The 25904-nt window shown below is 39.0% G+C and overlaps 1 protein-coding gene across 1 annotated transcript in view; it reads left to right on the top strand.

Moving 5' to 3' along the window:
- LOC126271958 (protein misato-like) overlaps positions 1 to 25904 on the top strand; it is an 80600-nt gene that overhangs the window by 30301 nt on the left and 24395 nt on the right. The window contains exons 4-5 of the mRNA XM_049974401.1: positions 2492 to 2718; positions 18666 to 18953. Coding sequence (XP_049830358.1) covers positions 2492 to 2718; positions 18666 to 18953 — 515 coding nt within the window. The remainder of the gene's footprint in view (positions 1 to 2491; positions 2719 to 18665; positions 18954 to 25904) is intronic.

Here is a 25904-nt window from a genome sequence, read left to right as displayed (position 1 = left end):
GTTCTTTCCAAACGTTGATAAGTGTGTCTTCAGTGATTGTAGCAACAGCTGCTTCAATATGGTTTCTTAATTCAGGGAGGTCTGCTGGTAGCGGAGGCTCGTACAAAAGATCCTTGATGAAGCCCCAAAGGAAAAAATCGGCATGGCATTAGGTCGGGTGAACATGGAAGCCATGCAAAGCAAGCCCTGTCATTGTCGTTTGGGAAGAACTCGGCTATAGACTTGATGTGCGCTGTGTGACAAATGGTGCTCACATTGAACGTTTATAAGGTTCTTGGTAAAACTGTTTGAGTTGCTCTTTCATTTGATATATCATTTATAACTGCAAATTTAATGTAATAAATATTATAAAGTGTTAAAACCCCGATATTAATTTATAAACACCCCATACATCAGCGACTTTCCAAGTAGCATAAGTTATGGGGAAAAAATTCTCTATGCTGATGACAGCAATATTGTGGGCACTGAGAAAACAAGTGAACTCCTTGTGAAGAAAGCAAATGAAACAGTCTGAGAAGTTTACACTTGATCCATAAACAATAAAATGACATTGAACATAAAGAAACTGAAGCCATAAATTTCGTTTTGAAGAGGGAAAATGACACTGTTGAATGTAGATGGCACCTCTATAGACTGTGTAACAAATGCAGGATTTTAGAGCCTTATCATTAGTGTATGACAGCCACTGTCTATTAGTTACAGACTATTCATATATACACCAATTTCCTAGCTATGGCATTCTTTTGTGGGAAACAATTACACAAAATATGAACACAATTTTCAGATTGCAGAAAAGGGCCATAAGAATAATAACCAAAAATAGTAGTCAACCTCACTGTTAAGATCTGTTTGAAACACTGGGGGTTTTAACTGCACCATGTGAATGTATTTACCAATCAGTTGTACATCAAAAATAACATTGCTAGTTAATGCACAAACAGCTCTGTCCATGACCATTGAACAAGATCTAGACTGAACTTATATTTACCAAGAGAGAATAAACTTAAAACCCAAAACAACATTTTCTACAAGGGAATAAAACTGTACAATAAATTGCCAGAGGACATTAAAGAAATTGCTAAAACATACTTATTATAAAAATCAGTTAAAAAGTACCTGTTAAGCACTATATCCTGCACATTGAATGATTACCAAGATAACACAGAGTAGCAGTTTGGTAAGAAATGCAACACAAATAAATAATAATGATAATAAAACATCTACTATTCCATGTAACACTTCCACATTATATATTTTTTCCGTCTTTCTTTCTTTGCTGGAAAAACATACTGTGCAATGTACAATAATAACACCTTATCTCTGTTATAAGCTCAGTGTCTCACTTGTTATAGAGGGATGCTGACTCAGTTTTTCAGGCTGGCAAATGGTAAGTTGTGGTACACAAAAGGGATCTGACATAAGCTAGTAGTGCATGTAATGTTATGAAACAATGTGTGTAGAGTGTGTGGAGTGTATGCAGTGACTGGGAGTAAGAAATGAATGAACAGTTTAGCATTAGCCTTTTACGTGATTAAATAACTTATTTGTAAAACAGTATTGTACACTGGGGATAAACCAAATTAGGTAGCAATGCTTTAAACAGAATGTCCTTGTTTTCAGGAGATCAGACGCTCCAACCTTTATCGAGCCATCATGATTTGGGTTTTCTGTGGTTTTCCCAGATTATTTCAGGCAAATGGCAGGATGGTTCCTACTTTAAGGTCATTACCAACTACCTGTCCAATTCTTGTCATAATAAACCTATAAGTAAATGTCTGTATATGTGAATCACTTTCTGTTATTCTTAAATTATAATACCAAGACATGTTCAATATCCTCGTAAAAGAGACCTACTGATCAGTAAAACTACTACTACTACTACTACTACTACTACTACTACTACTGTTGCTGCTACTGCTGCTACTGGTAGTGGTTTGAAATGAAGGAAAATCAATCATGGAATCTGGTGCCAACACATAGCCTACTTCTTTTGAATAATTCCTAGCTGACAGCCTATTTTATGTTCTTATACAAGAAATGTACCACAATAAAGAATGTAAAATGCCAACATTGCATGAGACAAAGTAAAGAGATTTTGGCTCAATACAGAACATCACCATAAAATGTGACAATTAGAAATAGTACATCACTGCCTCTTCTGTACTTCCTGACCACATTCAAGTTATGAAAATTTCTTCTAACTCCAGAGTTCAGACTGACAAACTCCAGGTTCAGTGATACAATGATAGTAGGATTCAGCAATCATACAGACAAAGTTTCAGTATCATCTTATGTACCATAAATAATAATAAATCATTTCACCTTGTGAAAGTCACGTGATAAATTTTTATTTTCCATTGGTTAAAATACTTAAAGTAACTTATATATTTAATTTATTTTTACTGTTGTTTTATTCAGACATTTCTTTCTTCCTATGAATTTAGTAAAAAATGTGAAGAATGCTACACTAGTTACTTTTTCCCCATTACAGCTTTGAAGATTTATGATCTTGATAATGAAGTCAATGTATGGTCAGACTTCTTGCGAACTCGTTATCATCCAAGGACAACAACAGTTATAAATAAATATCAGCATGGAAATACTGCTCAGACCTTTGATGTATATAATTATGGACTAAGTTTATGGAAGACACATGATTTCGAAGAAGAATTTACAGACAAGATCCGTCAGTTTGTTGAAGAATGTGATAGTATGCAGGTTTGGAAAATTAAGCCCAGTTATTAGTTGTATAAATAATATAAGTTTGGTGCTTTTTACATTGGACCATGATGGTTTTAAAATTTACCTCCCGTTATTTTGTCATATTTATTTTACAGAAAAGTAGGATAAATATTTCCACAAAGGATAGAGTAAAATTCAAAGTAATGGCTAATAAAATATTTGCATGAAGGGATGCTGTAAAATTCAAAGTAATGGCTAACATTCTATGCTATTTTTGTTCACTGCTGAAGTATGTTATAGATACACCCACAATGTAAAATATTTTGGCTAGTTCCTCAACTATTGATGTATTTATTTATTGTTCCGGGGGACCAAATTAAGGAGAAGTCTCCATGGTCATGGAACGAGTCAATACATGAAATTATAAAACAATAGTAGAAACAGATAAAATGAAATATAAGAAACATAGTCAGGCGACAAGTCGTAAGTTTAAATAAAGAAAATCAACAATGTAAATTGGAATTTGCTTAATTTTTTAACTATTCCAGGAGCTCCTTGACAGAATAGAAGGAGTGAGCCATGAGGAAACTCTCCAGTTTAGACTTAAAAGAGTTTGGGCTACTGCTAAGATTTTTGAGTTCCTGTGGTAGCTTATTGAAAATGGATGCAGCAGAATACTGCACTCCTTTCTGCACAAGAGTCGAGGAAGTGCATTCCACATGCAGATTTGATTTCTGCCTAGTATTAACTGAATGAAACCTGCTAACTCTTGGGAATAAGCTAATATTGCTAACAACAAACGACATTAAAGAAAATATATACTGTGAGGGCAATGTCAGAATTCCCAGACTATTGAATAGGGGTCAACAAGAGATCCTCAAACTTACAGTACATTACAGTATCTTTCAGTCTATTGTCCACTCTAAGAAAGAAGTCCCCAAAGATTTACCTTTAGCTTTCGGAAGAGGTGAAAATTTTTTGGTTGTGCGTGACTCAGTAATGTGTCAAAACTTAGCAATGAAACATTATAATAAACTCCAGGGCATTCTAGGAAATATGCAGTCTTGGTCTTGCAGTTTCGTCCAAACCATGATTTTTTTGTGTTATGGATACAACACAGTTCATTTTTACCACACCAACAAGCACAAGACACTGAGTTACAAGGGGTCTCCCTCCCTCCCACCGCTAGAAATAACTGCACCGTGCATGTGTCCGGATTGTTACTTACCACCCTGGCTGGGCATACCATTACCTTCTCTCTATGGCAACTTCGTAATTCCTCCCTTGCCATCTCGGTGTACTGGTTTCTAGTTGCCGAGATCAGCAATACCTCTTTAGTTTTCACTTTCACAAACTTGCTCAACACTCCCCACTTCACTGGATGTGGGAGGACTGTGTAACACTTGAAACCTCGCGTTCTTTCCCATAACTGGGAATTGGACCAAAATATACACTCGTGCACGGTCAGTTGTTTCCCTTACTGTTGTGACATTGTAGAAAAATGGCAAATTTTGCTCACTGTGCTCCATTGTTAAATATAACCCTGAAGGTAGTTCCTTGTGTGCCTTGCGAAACCTGCGTAAATATTGGTCCGGCGGTAACAAATCGAGACATATCTGGTCTTGCAGTGCGTGATGCGGCGCTTCTTGCATATTCGTTATTACTCCCTGCACATCTCACACAATGTCAGCTACTCCTTGCAAAAGTCTATTTAATACCACCCTGCTATTTAGTAATTCTAGATGCCCCTGTAGGGTTCCCAGGTTACGATGTATTACATCTTCCGATGCCTTAGCGTATAGCGCTACCTGCCCTGCTAATGCGCGGAGCAACCATGTGTAATTAAGGATTTCCCCTTCCAATGTCTCTATCTGTGTTGCATGCCAAGCTTTGTTGAGTGTACTCTCCTCTGTGAGTTGCCTCACTGCTTCCACCTTATTGTTCAGTTCTTTTATATCGCTTTCATCTGCGGTTCCAAAAACTGTCTTTAAAATTTTTCCCTCTGCATTCAGCCATGCTCCTTTCACCTGTGACACCACTTCCTCCATCCGTCCTCCCTGCTTCCATAGCATCTTATGAGCCACATGCAATTTCATATACTCCCCTGAAGCTTCCTTCAGCATTCCCTTGCCCTCTGCACATTGCCTAAGCTCTTCGGACACTTCCTCAAGCCTCCTTACTTCATTTGGCTTTTCCCAAATTTTCCATACCAACCTTAATGCCCACTGGTGACTCGACACCATTACATCTTCCTGTCTTAACTACAATGCACCCCCATCCAGGTGCTGCACCTGTAAGGCTTCCACCACGATGATGAAGAGATGAATCACTTCCAATGCTTCCTCTTTCGGTGACCTGAGGACAGGGATCACCATCACCCTTCCTCCCTCTTCAAAAGGACTGTTGTCTACAGCAGGCTATATTCGAAAATACATACAACATATGAAACTGAAATGCCTAATTACTCTACGCAAACCCAATGATATGTGACATGAAAGCAAAAAAAGCTACAAATGCTCTACTACTTTCTGGATCGAAAAGCATACTGTGCTTCGTGCTGTACTGGATCTCCCTGGTTTTCTCTGTGGTTAGCACCTCTCTTTCTTCCTCTTTCCTTCCTGTGCCATGCCTGGAATCTCATCCAGGCAACCCTTAAACGGCTGTAACCACCCACTGTGTACTATTGTTGTTCTAGTTGGCAGCTGAAGCTTAACATTAATGGGGGATGTGGTTTCAACAACTTGGTACGGCCCTTGGTACCTCGTGAGGAACTTCTTTGTTTTCCTTTTTGCGTATAGGGGCTGGACAGCATTACCCATTGCCCCACTCTATACTGCGGTAAAGTTCCTTTCTGCTTTACTGCGCCTTCCTGCCTTTCCCAAGCCTGCATATTCGCCTTTTGTACCCGCTTCCAAACATCCCGAATTGTCCTTGCAAATTGACATACAGATTCACCGGTCCTTCCTTTCTGTAGCTTCACTATATCAAATGGTGACGGCATTTTAAACCCATACACTACCTCATATGGAGGCAAACCGGTATTTGTATGGACTTTTGCATTGTATGCGCACACAATGTGCTTCAAATACTCGTCCCACTGATGGTGATGAGAGTGCACATAAAAACTCAGCATCTTCCCGATTGTTCTGTGTACCTGTTCTGTCCTTCCATTGGCCTGTGTGGTTCAACAATTTACACACTTCCTTCATTAAGTCCGACATGAAGTTGGTCTCTTGGTCAGTAATTATTGTCTCAGGTACACCAAACTTCAAAATCCAGTTGTTTAGTAATGCTTGCGTGACCATTGCTTCCTGTTGATTTGGCATAGCCACCATCTCCACGTACCTCGAAAAATGGTCGTCTATTATTGTCATAATGAATCTGTTTCCCAATTGTGTTTGCCTGAAAGGTCCTAATTCATCGATCCCCAGCATAAAGAATGGACCTATCACTTCTGGCAATTGTTGTAACTGTATCTGTTTCCAGCTCAAATCTGCGCTCTGCACACATGGTATACAATTCTTGACACACTGATCCACATGTACTTTCCTACCTCTCCACCAATACCTCTCCGCCAGTACCCTATTCGTCACGCTACACCCTCCATGACCAGACAACACATGATCATGTGCTTCCTTTAAAACCTCATCCCTCATCTTCGCTGGCACTACTACCCTTGGCCCTAATTTCGTTTCCCTGTACAGGAGACCATTGTACATATTAAATTGTGGCAATGTCCGATACAATTTACAATCTTTGTCCGTGTCCTGTAATTCTTGCGGCACTGCTAGGTCATAACCTATGACTTCTACTTTTGCCACCTTCCTACTTAGTGCATCCGCATTACCGTGCTTCTTCCCAGACTTGTGCACCACCTCGTAGTCAAATTCACTAAGCCTCACAGCCCATGTAGCGAGTCTAGTGGACGAGGCCTTCAACCCCAACAACCACTTCAATGCAGCATGATATGTCACAACCCGAAATCTTCTTCCATATAAACAAGATTTACAATATGTGATTCCATAGATTACTCAGTTGTTGAGTAATTCCTCTCAGCTGCATTTGACTGCCTAGACGCATAGGCTACAGGATGTTCTTTCCCATCAATTTCCTGACTAAGCATTGCCGGAGCGTATTTCAAACCGAATGGCATTCTTATGTACTGGTAATGGCCTACACGAGTAGAGAAAGCAGTTTTTCAGTTTTTGGACAATCCTCTGGAGCCACCTCTAACCAATGATAAACACTTGTCAAATCCATCGTAGAAAAGTACTGGCACTGTCCTAAGTGATACAAAGTCTCTGATATGTTTGGAATGGAGTATGCATCCATTACTGTCTTATTATCGAGGTGTTGGTAGTCTCAAAAGAACCTGTTTTTCTTATTTCCATCCATAGTTTTTTTTTTTTGCACAATGACAATGCCCGCTACCCAGCAACTATTACTATGCTCTATAATACTGTCCGGAAGCTGCTGGTCAATGAAATCCTCCACAATCAGCTGCAAATACCTCGGTATTCTGTATGGTTTATGGTAAACAGATGCTTCATTCCCTATTGGTATCCTATGTTGAACTAATGGGGTTGCTGGTAATGGCCCTTGTGGAAAAAACAAATCCTTAAATTCCCACAATAATTGTTCCATATGGTGTCTTTCTCCTCCTTTCACACAATGGAGTTCTATCGGGAGCTAGTACTTGATCGCTTCGCCTACCTCTCGAACACCAGTCTTTGTCATCTGGCACATCCAAATTTGCTGCTAAAACTCGTTCCCTCAAATTCGCTTCTACAGCTCTAAAATTATCCATGTTCACAGGAACTACTTGCCCATCGTTCCCCTCCTGTACTCGTACAACACTGTGTTGCACGAAACAACCCAATGTACGCAAAACTTTATTATCCTCCAATGGTTCAATAACACATACTGTACCCGCAGGTAGATTTGACTCCACACTTACCCAAAGTGACTTCCTGGTGCCACTAGACACACACTCATACAAATTAAGCCTTAACGCTAATTTACACAGTTCAATTGATTTCTTCATTACGTTGAACACCCCTCGCGACAGCTCTGCATTGAGAACAGTTTCCCTTAGCTGAAAGAACATTCTACCAAGTTCCACAGTTTGTTGTCCAAGATCAATTTTGGCATGATGTTGATGCAAAAAATCTACTCTAGGATCATGTCGTAGCCCTCGCTTATGCATGGTACTACCTCCATTCATGCATTAAATCGGACTTCCTCTGTTACTGAGCCCAAAGGCATAATCTCCTTATTCCCCACTCCACACAACCTATAACATGGGAGGTCTAGCTTCCTTTGTCCCATTATATTCCTAGTAGCCACTGACACTTGTGCCCCTGTGTCCAACAAAATCTTAAACTTTTTAGTTTCTACGGATCCTACCACTGAACATTCCACCTCTGCATATGAATTTGTAGCATTGAAATTAAATGGGAGCTCCTTTAGGTGGGCCTTGACCCCCCTCTGCCATTAATGCTTGTCCTCCTCTCCTATCTCCACTTCTCCATCCTCCCTGCTACCGATTTCCACCCCTTCCTTTATTCCTGCCGACTCAGCCTAACTCAGTGTGAGCCACAGGCAGCCAGCTGCATGCTTCTCACCAGTGTGGCTAAGATCGCGGTGACAACAGGCGCCTGCGATCCGGAGTTCAAATCTGCGGCCCTTGTCTCGGGATGCCTCTGGCGAGTGTTGGAAGCCAGGACAACTGGCTATGGTTGTGAGCCATGGAGTGGCCCACCGCTGGCTGGCTATGGACCCCGCGTTGGCCGCAGAGGATTGAACCAGCGACCCGCCGTGGACTGGAATGCTGACACCCCATCTGCTGCTGCATGTAGCTGGTCATGTGACATGCCCGCCGTCCAGGAGAGCTACCACACTTGAATGAATCTTGTTAGAAACTCGCTCCTGTGCACCTCTCATTTGCCATACATACCGATTCGTGTCACATACTCATAACATCCTAGGTTGGCCAATGGGCCCCTTCTGCCTGTGATTTGCGACATTCAAAACCACTATGTATACTCCTTCAGCAATTTGATGGCCCTTTGGCCTCTATTCTACTTCGCAACTGTTGGTGTGTGTAACTCACTGCAATCCGGCCTGTACCTGGCTGTAATTTGTGCTCAGAATATTGCACAAAACTAACTTTCCCTACCCTAAACGGTGGTCCCGCTACATTATTGGAAATGAAACCTTGATTGAGGATTGAAGTTGCTTACAATGAATGGGTAAGTAATCGTTGGTATTAGGTATGAGAGAGACATGTCCAGCTACAGTGAATCTGTTAGGATAGTAGCTTCAGTGACTATTTCACATTTTAATCTGCGAATGAGTAGGATTACAAAGTTAGTCATACATACAACTTTCCTGTTTGCTGTTAAAACTGACAGTGAGGAAGAAGAAAAAACAGTACGTTGTTGTGTACAGTTTTTGTGGAATATTATATATAAGGAGAAAGAATATTATGGGAGATTTGATTTGTTCAATGGTTTAAATGCCCTGAAATCATGCTTAAAAATGAATGCGAGAAAGAAAATGAATACAGACATTTTCGCAACACAGTGTAGTATTTTCTTTCTTGCATTTGGTTTTTAAAAGAAAGCCTGTTTATTGTTTAAGAGATGTAGCCTACATCCATCTGAAAGTTTATTAGAGTATAGTGCGAAAATTTGAAATAAATTGGTCAAGAACTTTTTGAGATGTTTGCTAACCATGTCCCATGTTACATGTATTTATGTACGGTACATATGTTGACTGTGCCCGTCTAGATGTTTATTGGAGTGTCATGTAAAAATCTGAGGTAAGTCAGTCAAGAACTTTTCGGGACTTTGGCTAACAGTTTTTCCCCTGTATATATTTATATATTACATATATTTAAAAATAAATAGCTTGTGTCTGTTTGAATGTTTATTAGAGTATTGTATAAAATTTTGAAGTAAATTGGTCAAGAACTTTCAGAGGTTTTTGCTAACAATGTTTCCTCTTTATACAGGGTGGAGAAAAATTGTGACATGAAATATTAACCCTGGATAGCTGATGCCAGTAGCAACCAAAATTACTAATGTTGTGCAGGTTGACAACACACAATTTCTAAACTACAGGAACTTGGCACCAAGTGCTCCGATTGGCCGCGGGATTGCCCTGTTGCCCGAAGCTCTGGACAGTGCATGACCGCGAATGCTTTGCCTGCCATAGATTGCAATGTATCCAAGATGGCATGCACACTCAGTTGCAGCACACCAGCCTTCCACTCCGGGGGCCTGAGGGCGAACCCGCACTGGTCCCGACACATCCATTGTAGTTTCATGATAAGACATACCGGGAACAAACCCATCAACAGCTGGAAGCTTGCAGACAGAAAATATTTTACAAATTGTGTTGGCCCTGAAAAGGGCCTTTTCTGTAGTTAGGACTTTGTTTACTTAAAGCAGGTGCTTGAACCGGCGACCCTCTGATGCAACACAAGCTTAGTAACGTCGAACAGTCTTTTGCTGAACTCTTTCAAAGATTCCTGGCATTGCCGTGACATGATTGACGGCATGTTGAGTGCAATCCGTTATTTTCTCTTTGTTTCTAGGTGGATCGCATCTGGGTGGGTGAACTAGAACCTTGAAGAATCCCCACAGGAAAAAGTCTGGTGGCAGGAGGTCTGGTGATGGTGGGGGCCATGTCTTACAAGCACCTTTGCCAATTACCCGGCCGTCGAAGAGTTCATTTAAATATCTGTGCACAGCACGACTGTTATGTGCGGGCACCTCATCACGCTGCAACCACATGTGTAGCCGTATGTCCAGGACAACATCTTCCAGAAGGCTGGGTATAGCTTCTTGCAAAAAGTGAAGATAATTTGCCCTGGTAAGTCGAGGAGATAGACGGACCGGTCCAATCAGATGGTCACCCACAATGCTTGCCCAAATATTGAGCGAAAATCGTTCCTGATGTCCATGGACGTATGTGAAGTGAGGATTTTCCCTTGCCCAGTAATAAACATTTCAAGTGTTATTAAGGCCATCCCGATGGAAGGTGCACTTGTTGGGAAACAACACAATGGCGGGAAAGTGGGGATCTCATGCAAGATGTCGCAGAAGCCACCAGCAAAACCCTAGCCTGTGTTCATAGTCTGCCACAACATTTAGGTCTTGCATAAGGTGGAAACTAAATGTATGCTGGTCATCATCTCTCGAAACCTCCTAGACTACCAGATGAGTGACCCCCATGTCGTGTCCACCCACTCGAGTACTTGTAGTAGGTGCTTCCGCGAAGTGCTAGAGCACAGTCTCTTCAAATGCAGCATCCCGTTGTGTTCGAGGTCTTCCAGCATCATCGTGATATGCTGCCGATGAGTCTGTTTCACCAAGTCACGGGTGAATTGCCTTAAACATTTGTGGGTGTGGGTGGCATCTTGCTGGGTACCATCAAACTTCATGCTCATTACCTTCAGCCAGTCCATAAACTAAAACCATATTTCATTGTTCTTCAAACGAATACTGGGCCACCATGCTTACTATATGACGAAATCAGAGGTGACGAGAATGCTCCAAAGCAAAGCTTATGTGTGAATGCCTCTGACATGAGGTGCAGACAAACAGCAAGACCTGTTCGACGCACATGCGAATCACGTTTTGGCAGTGATGGGGCGAGGAATGTTCGTATGCATGAACCGAAAATCATAGGGCTGCCCATCAGCCGATGAATAGTGACAGGGCAATCCCACTACCAATTGGAACCTGTGGCGTCAAGTTTCCGTAGTTTAAAAATGCTGTGTTGTCGACCTACACGACATTAGTAATTGTGGATCCTACTGGCATCAGCTGTCCAGTGTTAAAATTTTGTGACACAATTTTCCTCCACCCTGTATCAAATGCATATTAAAAATATGTAGCCTATGACCATATGAATGGTTATTAGTGTGTCATTTAGGAATATGAAGTAAATCAGATAAATGTAAATGTCATGTGACTAGGGCCTCCCGTCAGGTAGACCATTCGCCGGGTGCAAATCTTTTATTTGATGCCACTTCGGCGACTTGCACTTCTATGGGGATGAAATGATGGTTAGGACAACACAACACCCAGTTCGTGAGTAGAGAAATCTCCGACCCAGCCGGGAACTGAACCCGGGCCCTTAAGATTGACATTCTATCATGCTGATCACTCAGCTACTGGGGGCAAACAGTAAATCAGATTTTTAGTAATGACATTAAACCTTATCTTGTATTTGTTTAGTAGTACAGATATGAAGTATGTTTCACAAGTACATAGGACTGTGGTTGACAGATGAACTGCGTATTTATCTCATCCACATATAATTTAGTACTTTATTGTTGATTTATGTGTATACTAAAATATAAATTTTCATAATTAATTAAAATCATAGGCTCATACTCACTGAGAAATTGTCAGTACGAATGTAACAGCCTAAGATAAAGGTACTGAAGCATTTTTATTCAAACATGTGTAAACTAGAATATAAATTTAAATAATTAATTAAAGCCATTGGAAAACTATCATAGAAAATTCACTAACAATAATCTAATAGACTAAGAGAATGTTACTTCTGTGTGTGAAACTACTCGAAACAATTTTTGTGATTTGAAAGATATAAATATACATTGAACTGTTTGCAACAAGTGTTGGTTCTGCTTATTAAATGGAGTTAATCTCTACATTCATGAAATTAGATGATTGGCAACTGGGAAATGACCATAACCATCTAATCTCTTGTTAACAAAAGAATTAGGTTCAGTTTAATCCTAATGTTTATCCACCTCAGGTCTTTACTTAAAATGAGTTGTCATTTACAGTTGCAGTTTCATCAAGCCCTTACTATCTATGTGTGGAATTTTATTTCGCTTTGCAACTATTCTTTATTCCATGTAGCTGTTCACTTTACCTAAGTTGAGAAACTGGAGAACGATCTTCAAATCCGTTTCCTTCTACTTGACCACCTTATTGGATGAGCATTTCACCTTGTGTTCTGGCTGAATTCCAGAACATGTTGATGTCATTACAACACAACTGTTATCTTTCCATTGTGATAAAACTACCTTGTCATCATGTCTAATGGCTGTGCTGTTTCCAAGATCACATACATAACTAAATTTCAACAAAAAAAAAAAAACACACCAAAGTTTAAGATGACGTGGAATGATATACTACTTTTTTGCAATTGAAAACTTATTTGTGCATTCTGATGCAAAAGTAAAGAATTCTTAGTGAAACACTAAGACCAATATTGCAAAAGTCACTTGAATGCCATTTGATCCTGAAAGAAAAATATTATATTCCCGATATGTCATGCACACTAAAATATGAGAGAAATATACAGAACAAGCAGATGTACTTCACATCTGTAGTGGAAGCATTTGCAGAAAGGCAAGTTTTTTAAACAAAATCTTGCTCTTTCTGTAACCATCTTCACTGTTTTATTCTGTGTTTAGAATGCTGAGGATCAGATTCATTTTACTCATTTAGTATTATACATTGTTGTGAACATGCACCAAGAGATTGCTTGACTGACAACGGTTTTTGGCAGAACAAGAAATATTACAGACTCATTACTGCTTTTGAGACAACTTTCTTCATCGCTACTGTCTCTGAAGATGTTATACCTCTGCCAGCAGTTGTAATGAACAATTAGCATCAGTGTTGTAATCTTCAGACAAATCAATATTGTCCGATGTTTCATTGAAGTTACTAAGTAGTTCACTTTTGGACAAAATATGTTTTGCAGTTGCCATCTGAGAAACAAAAGTAATAATATTCCACTTGCAGTAAATACTTTTTAACATCAAAGTGAATTTTAGTTAACATTTCTTAGCCCAGAATTAATAGCCGTATAACTGTGCAGGTGAATGATAAGATTCAAACAAATCAGTAATTGCACACTAGTGACAGTTGTTATTTATTCCACAGTAAACAGCATAAGTTGAAAAGAAATACAGAGAACTGTGTACAGTTGTGGTTATTACACCTTTCTTGATAACAAAACATCATCATCATTCATTTAAACAAAATAATGAAAAATAACAAAATATTTTACTTTGCTGGTGCATCAACACTCACTGATATACTGAATTTTCTTAGTAGAGCAGTGTGCCACCAAAACTGGAACCCGAAACACACCCATATCAATAGGGATAGACCCACACAAGTGACACAAGTCAGTGTGAACCAGAGAAGTGAAAACAAGCCATGAAAATAATTTTACAAGTGTTAAAAGGCAATTTATATGATCCTCTAGGGGACACGCCTTTCTAAGTAGAGTTTGTACATTCTGCTGAGACCAAGATGAAAGTAGAGAATTTTGAATATTGAAGGTTGTGATGTACGTGACACTGATGTAGTTCCAAATTGACCAGCATTCCAGAAACTGATGGAAGCAATTGAACAGTCGGTGTAGAATTGGCAGCAATGCCTGATGTTATTATACAGTACAGCATGGCTGTTTGCTAGTGTTGTTGCTCTAATAACTTTATCAATGGTGCCTCCATCTTAACATATGATTTATTTGGAACTTCACTTCACCATTGGTATGTTACAAGTGCGGGTTTACTTCTGTGCTTTGCAACTAGTTTTCACCACTGTTGTTTTGCGAACACAACACAGTTTATTTGTGCATTACCCACAAGTACAAGAGACTGAGTTATAAATATGTAACACACACACCCTTCCCACTTGGTGCTCCATTCATGGAATAAGTTAGCAATCATCTCTTCATTACTGACATCTGTTTTGCTTCAATTGTGGCATTATCATTGAACTAGATGCAAATGAATTTAAAGTTTCTTTAAAATGCAATAAATTACTTGAGTTTATTTACTGTATATTGCTCCCAGATTCCTACAAGATCTTGACACACTAAAGGACTGCAGCCACAATCTCTTTCACTCATAGCACATAACTTTAGAACTCGCTTATTACTTCATAGCTGTTCCACCATAGTGTGTTGAGAAATTCCTGGTAAATTGTGACTTGTGATTAATTTGTCTTGTAACATACATTTCTAAATTATTTGATTCAAGTATGAGAGACACCAAAGTTTGTGATAAAACTTGACCACAATAAAAAGTACAACAAATTCTAACAACATAATTTAATACTAAACACAGTTCTGTTATGGAAAATAGTTAATCAGTAAATGTAATGCTAGGTTACAACTTGCTGAAATTATCAGTTTATCCTTCATGAATTATTCTACTCAGTATTCAAATTTTGCCACAAAATACTGTAGCTTATTTTTAGAGGATCTATATATTGAGCCTTTTTTTGCTTGTTAATGTGTTAGTACGAACAATACTATACAAAATACAGATGTGCATAGTAGACTACATAACATCAGACCACATTGAAATAGCATGTACAACTTTGATTTTTTACATTGACGTATGAGAAAGGCTTTTTACATAGAATACACAGTTGATATTTAGATATAACACATATAATTAAAGCACTTTTGTACATATTATTTATTTAGATCATAGCAACAGTCAGATAAAAATTACTTTTGGCATAGAGTACATAAATATAATTGTTTAGTATGAAGCTATTCCAGGTATTCTTTTACACTATAATAGCAGTTGGTCATTAAAAATTTGAATACTGCTTCTTTAAATGAAGACAATTTTTTTATTTCTTTTATCTTTACCGGTAGTTTGTTATACAATCTGCTTCCTTGTATGTTTGTTTGTTTCTGCGCCAAAGCCTTGTTAACTCTTTTTATATGAATGTCATTGCACTTTCTTGTGTTGTAAGTATGTAGATCCGAGTTGGATTGGAAATTGTTAATATTTCTTCTTACATTAATTATACTTTTCTGTATATAGAGGCATGGTAGGGGTAGAATATTCAGCTGTTTAAATAATTGCTTTGAAGGAGTTAGCCTTGAACAGTTGGTAATTATTCTAACAGCTCGTTTTTGTAGAGTGAAGATGGTTTTGAGATTTTTCTTACTATGACCCCAGAAGGCGAGGCCATAGGTTATGCACTTTAATCCTCAGAAACTGTCAAGTCCGAACATATGATTTCAATTGATGTACAGGAAACAATGTTTATGTTTGCTTCTTGGCTGTGAGTCTAATCAAAATAATTTAAGTCTGTTGAGCAAAAAATTAGAATTAAGTAATTATATTTGGGAAGGGGGCAATAGTTAGGTTTTGTACTTTTCAAAGTAATGCATGGCAGGATTTATTTAGCTGTGCAGTAAACATATATCCAAAAATGTTTGTCAATGACATTAGCATCCCCGGAAAACTATGCATATCTCATGACAAGATTAAAAATAACTGTGCGATTTTTGTGCGTATTGATGTGAGTAGCATTTACTAGTATTTGTATTGTGAATGCAAAACTGCTTAATTTATTTGATGAGAGCTCAACATATCTGTTGCAGCTGGAAATATGTATCTAAATTTAATCCAAGAAGCATCTCATAAATTGCTTGTTATAATTTATTTTAATCTCTTGGCATTCTGAATGTTTGGTTTTGAACTGTGCCATATGGGTTTGTGCTATGTTCAGTTTCATTTCATTTAGTTGAAACCAGTTAACAGTAGAGCCAAGAATTTTTTATGCATCATCATCTTCAATTAAAACAGAAGTATCACATGCAACAGAACTGGTGGACAATTTATATTCACTGCTAAGTCATTTACAAAGAATAGAAAGAGAATTGTCCATAAAATGTAGCCTTTTACACATTCTTCGCCAAGTTACATTCTCTTTCATTCTCATTTTTTAAAATCCAAGATTCTCTTTTCATGATCATGGGAAATCAAACTTTTGTACTCTCTGAGTCAACTAGATCTGGTAGAAAACTTAAAGGTTTTAATATAACAAATTAACAAGAAAAGACCAACACACAAAAATAATGCTAACTTTTTATTGATCTGTTTTGTAAACAGATGCCTAATTTTATGCAGTCAGAATAGAAGTAAGAAGTTTGTCTTACATTTTTTGTTTCATGTGAATTTATTGTCTCCAAACTGGGATGGCAGTTCCAGTAACAACTCAGTTAAGCAAGCTACTCAGTATCATGCAGGAAAAGCAGCATGGCAGAAATATGTAGTATGTTAATAATGTGACTCTAAGATAGCACTACATCGAAACTGAAGGTAGCTAGACACTGCATCCTGAGACACAGAGTGAGGTGTTATACACCACTTACGAATAATAATTCATTGCATTTGAAATTACAATTACCTGGTCTCTCCTGTTTTGCAGTTATGATGTAAGCTGTTGCAGAGCACTGCTTTTGATCTTATATTTGTCTAGTTCGTAGTTAGCAAGGCATGATTTACCAAGTTGATCACCCATGTAAACTCACAAAAGATTCCAGCAACTCCTCTGATTTAATGCTTTCCTTATCTTTTTGAGAAATTGTTTTATTGCATCCAAAATGCTTTTCCTTGTGTTAGTTACTTGGAATTGTATTTTCAAATAACATTTTGAATATATACTGCAGCTACTATTTTCAACACTATCTACAATATTGGAAGAATAGAAATATGTTGATAGTTTTCAGTATCATACCTTGATTCTTTCTTGACCAGGTGTTTAACTTCAGCACATGTCAACATGTCAGAAAGCATCCCGTGCAGAAAATTCATTTATTATTTGATGTAGCTTAAATGATTTGATTACTGTGATGTGTATCCTGTCCCACCCAGCAGAATTTTTTTATTTTTTTCATCATAATAAACATTGTACACATCCTGTATGAAAAATTATTTTTAATTCTTCTTGATCAAGTCCAAAGGGATTTACTTCATCGTCATACCGCCATCTCCTTCACTACATCCATGAAGACTTCATTTAAACCCTGTATTTGAGCTGGATTTACACTAATGCCATTGCATAGTTTAATCATAGATATTTTATTACAATAAAATATTTTTTGTTCATTTTAAGTCACATTTTTCTTGCTTGAGCAACGATAATTCTACCTTAAGAGTGGCAATGTCACTATATAGCATTTTAATCATTTCTTCTTGTGAAATCACGGTGGATGTAAGTTTCGTGTTTTCATCATGCAAACAATCTAGAAATGACCACTGAATATCGTCACTAATAAAGTTTAGGCATACTTAAGCACACTTTTCATGAAACAATAATGTGCGTTTCACATACGTAATTCTGTTTATATTTCTTTTCTGGTACTTTTTGCATGGTGCCCTATTACACTTCAGCTTTTTTGTGAGTGTTGTGGCACAGCTCTTATATACAGGTGCCATTTTCCAGAATTGAAGAGGTGTGTATGTGTCATTGGTGGTTTATTCATACCTGCAGATCTGAGCATGCTGCTAATGTAACCAGTAAGTGCAGAGTGTCTTTTCTTCCATAGCTTTCTACATAGATGTAAGAGGATCCAGAAATGGAACATTGCTGAATATGTTTCATTTACAAATAATCCTCCAACATCCACTCTACCATTTATGCTGTTATTGAATACATCTGTTCAAAACATGAATAAAGTCCACACAAATGTATGAAGGTCCTTACAGTGAATACTGTAAATAGTATGTAAGAAAATATGTTGCATGTGCTATTTTTAACACGTTGTGGAGATCAGAACAAGATAAGTTGTATTATGAGAACTATTTGGTCTCTCTCTATCTGTGTGTGTGTGTGTGTGTGTGTGTGTGTGTGTGTGTATGTGTGTGTGTGTGTGTGTGTGTGTGTGTGTGTGAGAGAGAGAGAGAGAGAGAGAGAGAGAGAGAGAGAGAGAGAGAGAGAGAGAGTGAGAGAGAGAGAGTCAGAGGGAGGTATAAATGTGATTGGCATTATATAATTGATGTTTGCTTTTCTGCAAGTAACTGGGCCAAATTTTGGTCTCAGTTATTGACTGCTTTCTTTATTTCATATTACAATTTCAATTTTTGTAGAAGTGCAATAGCATTTAATTGTTTTTTTTTTCTGAGTTTATATGTGAACTCAATGAACTGACTAATTCTTTCTCTACAGGGCTTTCAAATAATCGCAGATAGCACAGATGGATTTTCTGGTTTATGTAGTGGGTTACTGGAACACCTGGCAGATGAGTATCGAGGAAAGAGCTCTCTTACATTTCCTACTATTCGTTCCACATACCCAGGCAGCACACCGCTTCAAGACAGCATTCGTACAGTGAACGTATTGTTAGGATTTACAAGTTGGGCAGAGCACAGTTCACTGTTGGTTCCTCTGAGTACAGCCTCTTCCGGATGGCGGACAGTTGGCCCACCACGTCACTTTCCATTGCTACAGTATAATGTATGTTGAGAAACCATTGCAGTTTGTTTAATTTTTGATGCACTCTTTAGTTTTAAGGAACCATTATAAGATTAATGAAATGAGCGTATACATGAGATGATGTTCACCAAGTGCAAAATATGTTTTTACATTGCAAGACAGGTTAACATGGAACAGAGCCTCCAAAATATATTTGAAATGTTTAGTAAATGACCTATTGTCAGATCATTTGCAGCAAGAAAACAGTATCATTCAAATTAATATTTCAGGTGTGACTGTCCACACTGTTGAAAAGATTCAGCATGTGTAGTGCTCCACATTAGTAGATGTTTTTTCTGCTCTTCTTACAATCTTGCAGTATTGCCTGCAAGCTGTAACAGTTAGTTTTGGGGCTGGAGGAGTGATAGGACTGATCAGCTTTATGAATCCTTGAGTGTGTCATTATTTTAACTATCAACCTTTTATGGTATGTATTATTCCCTAGTTTGTAAAGAATCATTGAGTTTTGTGGATTTCATATGTTATTGTAGGCCGACCTGTTTAGTACAAAGGTTTCGAAGACAAGAATCTACACTGTGTCTAATATATTAAAATACTTAAGATCCAGGGCACTTTTATGACATGGATGGGAATCAGCTTGCATTTGGTGACACATGTTTTCATAACTGAAAACAAGGGTCACATTAATTGACTGTACCACAGGAATAAAATTAAATTCAAAATATGATAATGTGTGGTAGCATACAGTATACTGAGAGGTTTCATGATACAGGTGTGGACCTGCATAAGTTATCTCCAAAGGTCGTTAAAAGATGGTTAAAAACTTGCAATATTTACTTATGACATAAGCATATTCATCCAAGACTGAAATTTGGCAACAGAAATAACTGTCAGAATGATATCCAAACCAACCTATAACTGGTTTACTGCAATTTTTTTTTAAGACCTAATTTTACAGAAAAAATTATACAATTTCAAATTGATGAAAATATACATTATTGCTTGTTCATGTAATTAAGTGCTATGTGTATTTATAGATTTGGAAATTTAATTTTTTCCAGCACATTAAAAATGTTCAAATTTTGTATCATGTTTTATATGGTCCTCATCAAGTCAATAATCAAACTGTCCAAATCTTACAGTCTATATATGTTTTGTATTTGCATATGTCGACTCACCTGACAGTTTCATTAATTTTTGACAGATGGCAGTAGCTTAGGGACAACCACCTCACCCTGCACTAAGCTATGTCAAGTTGTTTTTTGGTGTTTTCCATGTGTGTGCAGTATCTGATCAAAGAGTATCCTGGCACTCACGTGTAACATGGAATTTACCACTAGATGTCATGAAGGCAGACCTGCCGCTATAAAAGGAGGCTGAGAGTATTGTGTTGTAGGTAGAGAAGTGGTAACAGCAGAATGGGCCAGTCTTGTGAGCTTAGTGACTTCAAGCATTGGATATCACTTGAATGACAAGTTCATCAAGAAGATTTTAACTCTTCTTAAGCTGTTCAAGTCAACTGTTTGTGAAATGATTGTGAAGTGAAAAAAGTAAATTCAAATGGCTTGACTGGCTGGGTATCACTTGAGAGGAATTTCCAGCCATCTGCTGGCAATTCTTTCAATTGGACACCATTTCAGCGACTTGTGCATGCTTAACATACCCCAGCAACCCTAACGGGGAAAATGGACTTACGTGTGACATGAAATTCGAAACATGTGTTATTCCTGGCATTTCTTTATATCATTGAGAAGTGGAGGCTAACATAAAGGCAGACTGAAAAATCTTAGTGTACGACCAGGATTCAGTCTCAAGACCTTATGAGTTCCATGCTCACACTTTTCCACTAGACCACCAACGCCTTCTTGTAAAGTGGATGTGTGAAGGAATAATCACAGATAAACCAAGACTAGGCAAACCTTATGTTCTGACAGACAAGGAACCGTTGAGCATCGTGGAGGGTGGCTTTAAAAAAATGCATGAAATCAACAGAAGGCTTCATTTGTGAGTTCCCAAGTGCTACCAGCAGTCCAGCTAGCACAATGACTGAATGTAGGAAGTTGAAAAGAATGGGTTACAATGGTCGAGCAGCTTTTCGTAAGCCATACATTTGTGTAGTCAGTGCTAAGCCGTGCTTGAGGTGGTGTAAAGAGCAATGCCACTGGGCAGTGGATGACTGGAAATGAATGATTTGGAACGATGTATCATGCTATACTCTGCAGCAATCCAGTGGAAGGGTTTGGGTTTGGCAAATGCCTGGACCTCATTAAGTGCTGTTGTGTGTAGTGCCAACAGTGAAGGACAGAGGAGGTGGTGTTAGATGCAAGGATATTTTTCATGCTTAGGGTGCAGTCTGTTTATTGTGACTAAGAAAAGACATGAACACATTTTACAGCATTGCGTATTGCATACATAGAGGAATAGTACAGAGTTGATGTTTGTTTGAATCAGCAGGACAATGGACCTTGTTATAAAGCAGCATCTGTGAGGCAGTGGTCTATGGACAGTAACATTCCTGAAATGGAATGGGCAGCCCAGAGTCTCGACTTGAAAGTCAATGTAACACCTTTGAGATTAGTTACAGCATCAACTTTGCTTCCGACACTAATGTTAAGCATCACTACCTTCTCTGCTTTTGGCTCCTGAGGAAGAAGGGGCTTCCTTTCCTCCACAGACATGTAGTTGACTGTGGCTTCCTTAAATCACTTGAAATATGATGGTTTCTTACAAAAGGGTGAAAAGGGGCAGGGGATGTTTCCTTCTCCTGTCCTCGATCAGAGCTGATGTTCCATTTCTAATAACTAATAACTTCGTTGTTTATAATATATTAAACTGTAACTACCCATTTTATTTTCTAGTCTTTAGGAGGGGGGGGGGGGGGGTACAGTAATTTACATCAGAGAAACTGCAGCAAACTTCCTTCGATACATTCCTGAACCTACAATCTTAAAGTACAGTGTTTGTACAAATATTACTAGGAGCACTCATTTTCTTTCCTACATGACATTTCTCTTTTCTTACCTGTAGAGGTCATTAGCTGACTTATAGTCATTTGTACATGTTGGGAGTTTGTCACCAGTGACTCATGTGTAATGCTCATGTGACAGCTAATAAAACTAAATATAGAAGTCAGAATGCTATTCCTGAAGGGGACACATTCATTTCTGATAATTCCTTTATGGTGCTATGATTTTCACAGATAGCAGTATATGCTACATTTATCCAAAACTACAGGGTTTTCACATTAAACATATACTATTATAAAATGTAATTAAGATATTTATTGACAGTCAGATTCTACAAGTATATTCACTCAAAATGTTTTCCGTGTTTGCTTGCAGCAGTTGGTATGGCATCTGCATGCATATAACTGCTTTGTTCACACAAACATGTGTCAGTAGCCATGTAGACTCCACAGCAGAGGGTGTTCTGTATCATTTCTCTCCCAGGGGAAAGTCTGTTAACCAAGTGGCGATATTCCCACGTATGTAACAATCAAGAAATAGAACAAGTGGCTTCGGGAAATTGGGAGTTTTCTTTCAGTGTTGGGCCACCACACCAACTGTGCAGCTCCAAGGGCATCTGTTGAATTAATCTATACATCCTACCAGTGGAGCCATTGTAAGTCATTGTGACAAGCAAGTAGGCAGTTACAGTTATCTCGTTCGAGGAGGTTATCATGTGTTGGCAGAACGTTTGCTGCAGCTAGTCTCTCTCTGCCCTTCAGTTTGAAAGACGATGCTTTCCTTCTAGACACATTGAAAAATTGGGATGGTCCCCTCCGTGCTTTGCAGAATATGACAATAATATCAGAAAGTAAACACTTTTCTGTTGTTCTGTAAAAATTATTTATCTTAATGGAATGAAGCATAATTTAAGCTTTTTCTCATTGTCACATATTATTATAAATATACATACAGTATTGAGAGTTCTGGCAGAACATAAATAATTTAGGAGTGAAGCTTACAGTTTATGAGATAAATAATTTAGGAGTAAAGGCATTAACTCATCAGATAAATAATTTATGAATTGGTTCCTGTGCTGTCAATGAAAGAATTTCCACTTTCGTCAACTATCACCCCCAACCAATTGCCCATATTCTATCATTTCATATCAAAGATATAAACCATCTCCTTCACCAACTCTCAACTGTTCTGATCCCATCACCCACCGAGTCCTTACAGCTCATTGTTAATGCTATCTCCCTTGCACACCCTTTCCTCCCCAAGCATATGGTCCTGCTGCTCTTGAACTCTTTCTCTTCCAATGTTTCTGACTCCAGCCCTGCTATCACACTCCTTACACACCTTACAACTACTTTTCCTTTGACAGGAAGATATAGAGACAAATCTGTGGCACAGTCATGGGCACCCACATGACATCATCCAATGCGAACCTGTTTATGGGCTGTCTAGAGGAAACCTTCATAGCCTCCCGAAATGCCAAACTCCTTGCCTGGTTCAGCTTCAGTGATTAGGTCTACATGATCTGGAACCAGGGCCAAGATACCCTATAATTGTTCCTCTACAACCTCGACAACTTCTCCCCAATCCCTTTCAACTGGTCCTCCTCAGCCCAACATGCCGCTCTTGTGGATATTGACTCCACCTCTGATAGTTTCATCCATACTTCTGCCCATATTAAGCTTGCTAATGAGTAACAGTACCTGCGTTTTGACTGCTTTCACACCTTCGACACCTAAAAGGCACTCTCATACAGGACAGCCACATGTCAGTAGCGAACCTGCAGTGATGAGAGTTTGCTTTCCCAACATGCTGAAGGTCTTATTAAGACTTTCACAGACTGGCAGAAACCCCAAAGTAAGTCCACAAATAGATTTGCCACACCCAATCCTCACCCCCACCTACCTGATGATCCTACAAACCCCAGGAACCAGTTGAAAGGAGCATCGCCATCATCACCCAGTACCATCCCGGACTGGAGCAACTGAACTGGGTCATTTGCTATGGCTTCAGCTACCAATTACCATACCCAAAAACAAGGAACATCCTCCCCGCAGTCCTTCCCACTGCTCTTAAAGTGTATTCTGCTTCTCACCCACCTTCCATAATACCCCAAGTCAGTTCCTATGCCTCACATACTTCCGCCCCCTTACCATGTGAGTCGTATCTCTGTGGAAGTGCAATACCTGTCCAATTCACCCATCCAGCACATCCATCTCCAGTCCCATAGTAGGCTTATACTAGTCCATCAGGGGCAGGGAATCATGTGAAAACAGTCATGTCATATTTGAGCTCTGCTTCAGTTTCTACACAGCATTTTATGTCTGTGTTCTACAGCTACATGACTACTCTGCAATTCACATTTAAGTGCTTGGCAGAGGGTTCATCGAACCACAATCATACTATCTCTCTACTATTCCACTCCCGAACAGCGAGCGGGAAAAACGAACACCTAAAACTTTCTGTTCGAGCTCTGATTTCTCTTATTTTATTTTAATGATCATTCCTACCTATGTAGGTTGGGCTCAACAAAATATTTTCGCATTCGGAAGAGAAAGTTGGTGACTGAAATTTCGTAAAAAAGGTTCGCCGCGACGAAAAACGTCTATGCTGTAATGACTTCCATGCCAACTCGTGTATCATATCTGCCACACTCTCTGCCCTATAACGTGATAATAGAAAACGAGCTGCCCTTTTTTGCACCCTTTTGATGTCCTCCGTCAATCCCACCTGGTAAGGATCCCACACCACGCAGCAATATTCTAACAGAGGACGAACGAGTGTAGTGTAAGCTGTCTCTTTAGTGGACTTGTTGCATCTTCTAAGTGTCCTGCCAATGAAACGCAACATTTGGCTCGCCTTCCCGACAATATTATCTATGTGGTCCTTCCAACTGAAGTTGTTCGTAATTTTAACACCCAGGTACTTAGTTGAATTGACAGCCTTGAGAATTGTACTATTTATCGAGTAATCGAATTCCAACGGATTTCTTTTGGAACTCACGTGGATCGTCTCACACTTTTCGTTATTTAGCGTCAACTGCCACCTGACAAACCATACAGCAATCTTTTCTAAATCGCTTTGCAACTGATACTGGTCTTCGGATGACCTTACTAGACGGTAAATTACAGCATCATCTGCGAACAGTCTAAGAGAACTGCTCAGATTGTCACCTAGGTCATTTATATAGATCAGGAACAGTAGAGGTCCCAGGACGCTTCCCTGGGGAACACCTGATATCACTTCAGTTTTACTCGATGATTTGCCGTCTTTCACTACGAACTGCGACCTTCCTGACAGGAAATCACGAATCCAGTCGCACAACTGAGACGATACCCCATAGCTCCGCAGCTTGATTAGAAGTCGCTTATGAGGAACGGTGTCAAAAGCTTTCCGGAAATCTAGAAATAGGGAATCAACTTGAGATCCCCTGTCGATAGCGGCCATTACTTCGTGCGAATAAAGAGCTAGCTGCGTTGCACAAGAGCGATGTTTTCTGAAGCCATGCTGATTACGTGTCAATAGATCGTTCCCTTCGAGGTGATTCATAATGTTTGAATACAGTATATGCTCCAAAACCCTACTGCAAACCGACGTCAATGATATAGGTCTGTAGTTAAATGGATTACTCCTACTACCCTTCTTGAACACTGGTGTGACCTGCGCAATTTTCCAATCTGTAGGTACAGATCTATCGGTGAGCGAGCGGTTGTATATGAGTGCTAAGTAGGGAGCTATAGTATCAGCGTAATCTGAAAGGAACCTAATCGGTATATAATCTGGACCTGAAGACTTGCCCGTATCAAGCGATTTGAGTTGCTTCGCAACCCCTAAGGTATCTACTTCTAAGAAACTCATGCTAGCAGATGTTCGTGTTTCAAATTCTGGAATATTCCATTCGTCTTCCCTGGTGAAGGAATTTCAGAAAACTGCGTTCAATAACTCCGCTTTAGCGGCACAGTCGTCGATAACAGTACCATCGGCACTGCGCAGCGAAGGTATTGACTGC

The sequence above is a fragment of the Schistocerca gregaria genome, chromosome 5 (assembly GCF_023897955.1).
Source record: "Schistocerca gregaria isolate iqSchGreg1 chromosome 5, iqSchGreg1.2, whole genome shotgun sequence".
Lineage (NCBI taxonomy): Eukaryota > Metazoa > Arthropoda > Insecta > Orthoptera > Acrididae > Schistocerca > Schistocerca gregaria.
The sequence above is the reverse complement of the archived record's forward strand: the minus strand, read 5'-3'. Positions and strand labels throughout refer to the sequence as shown.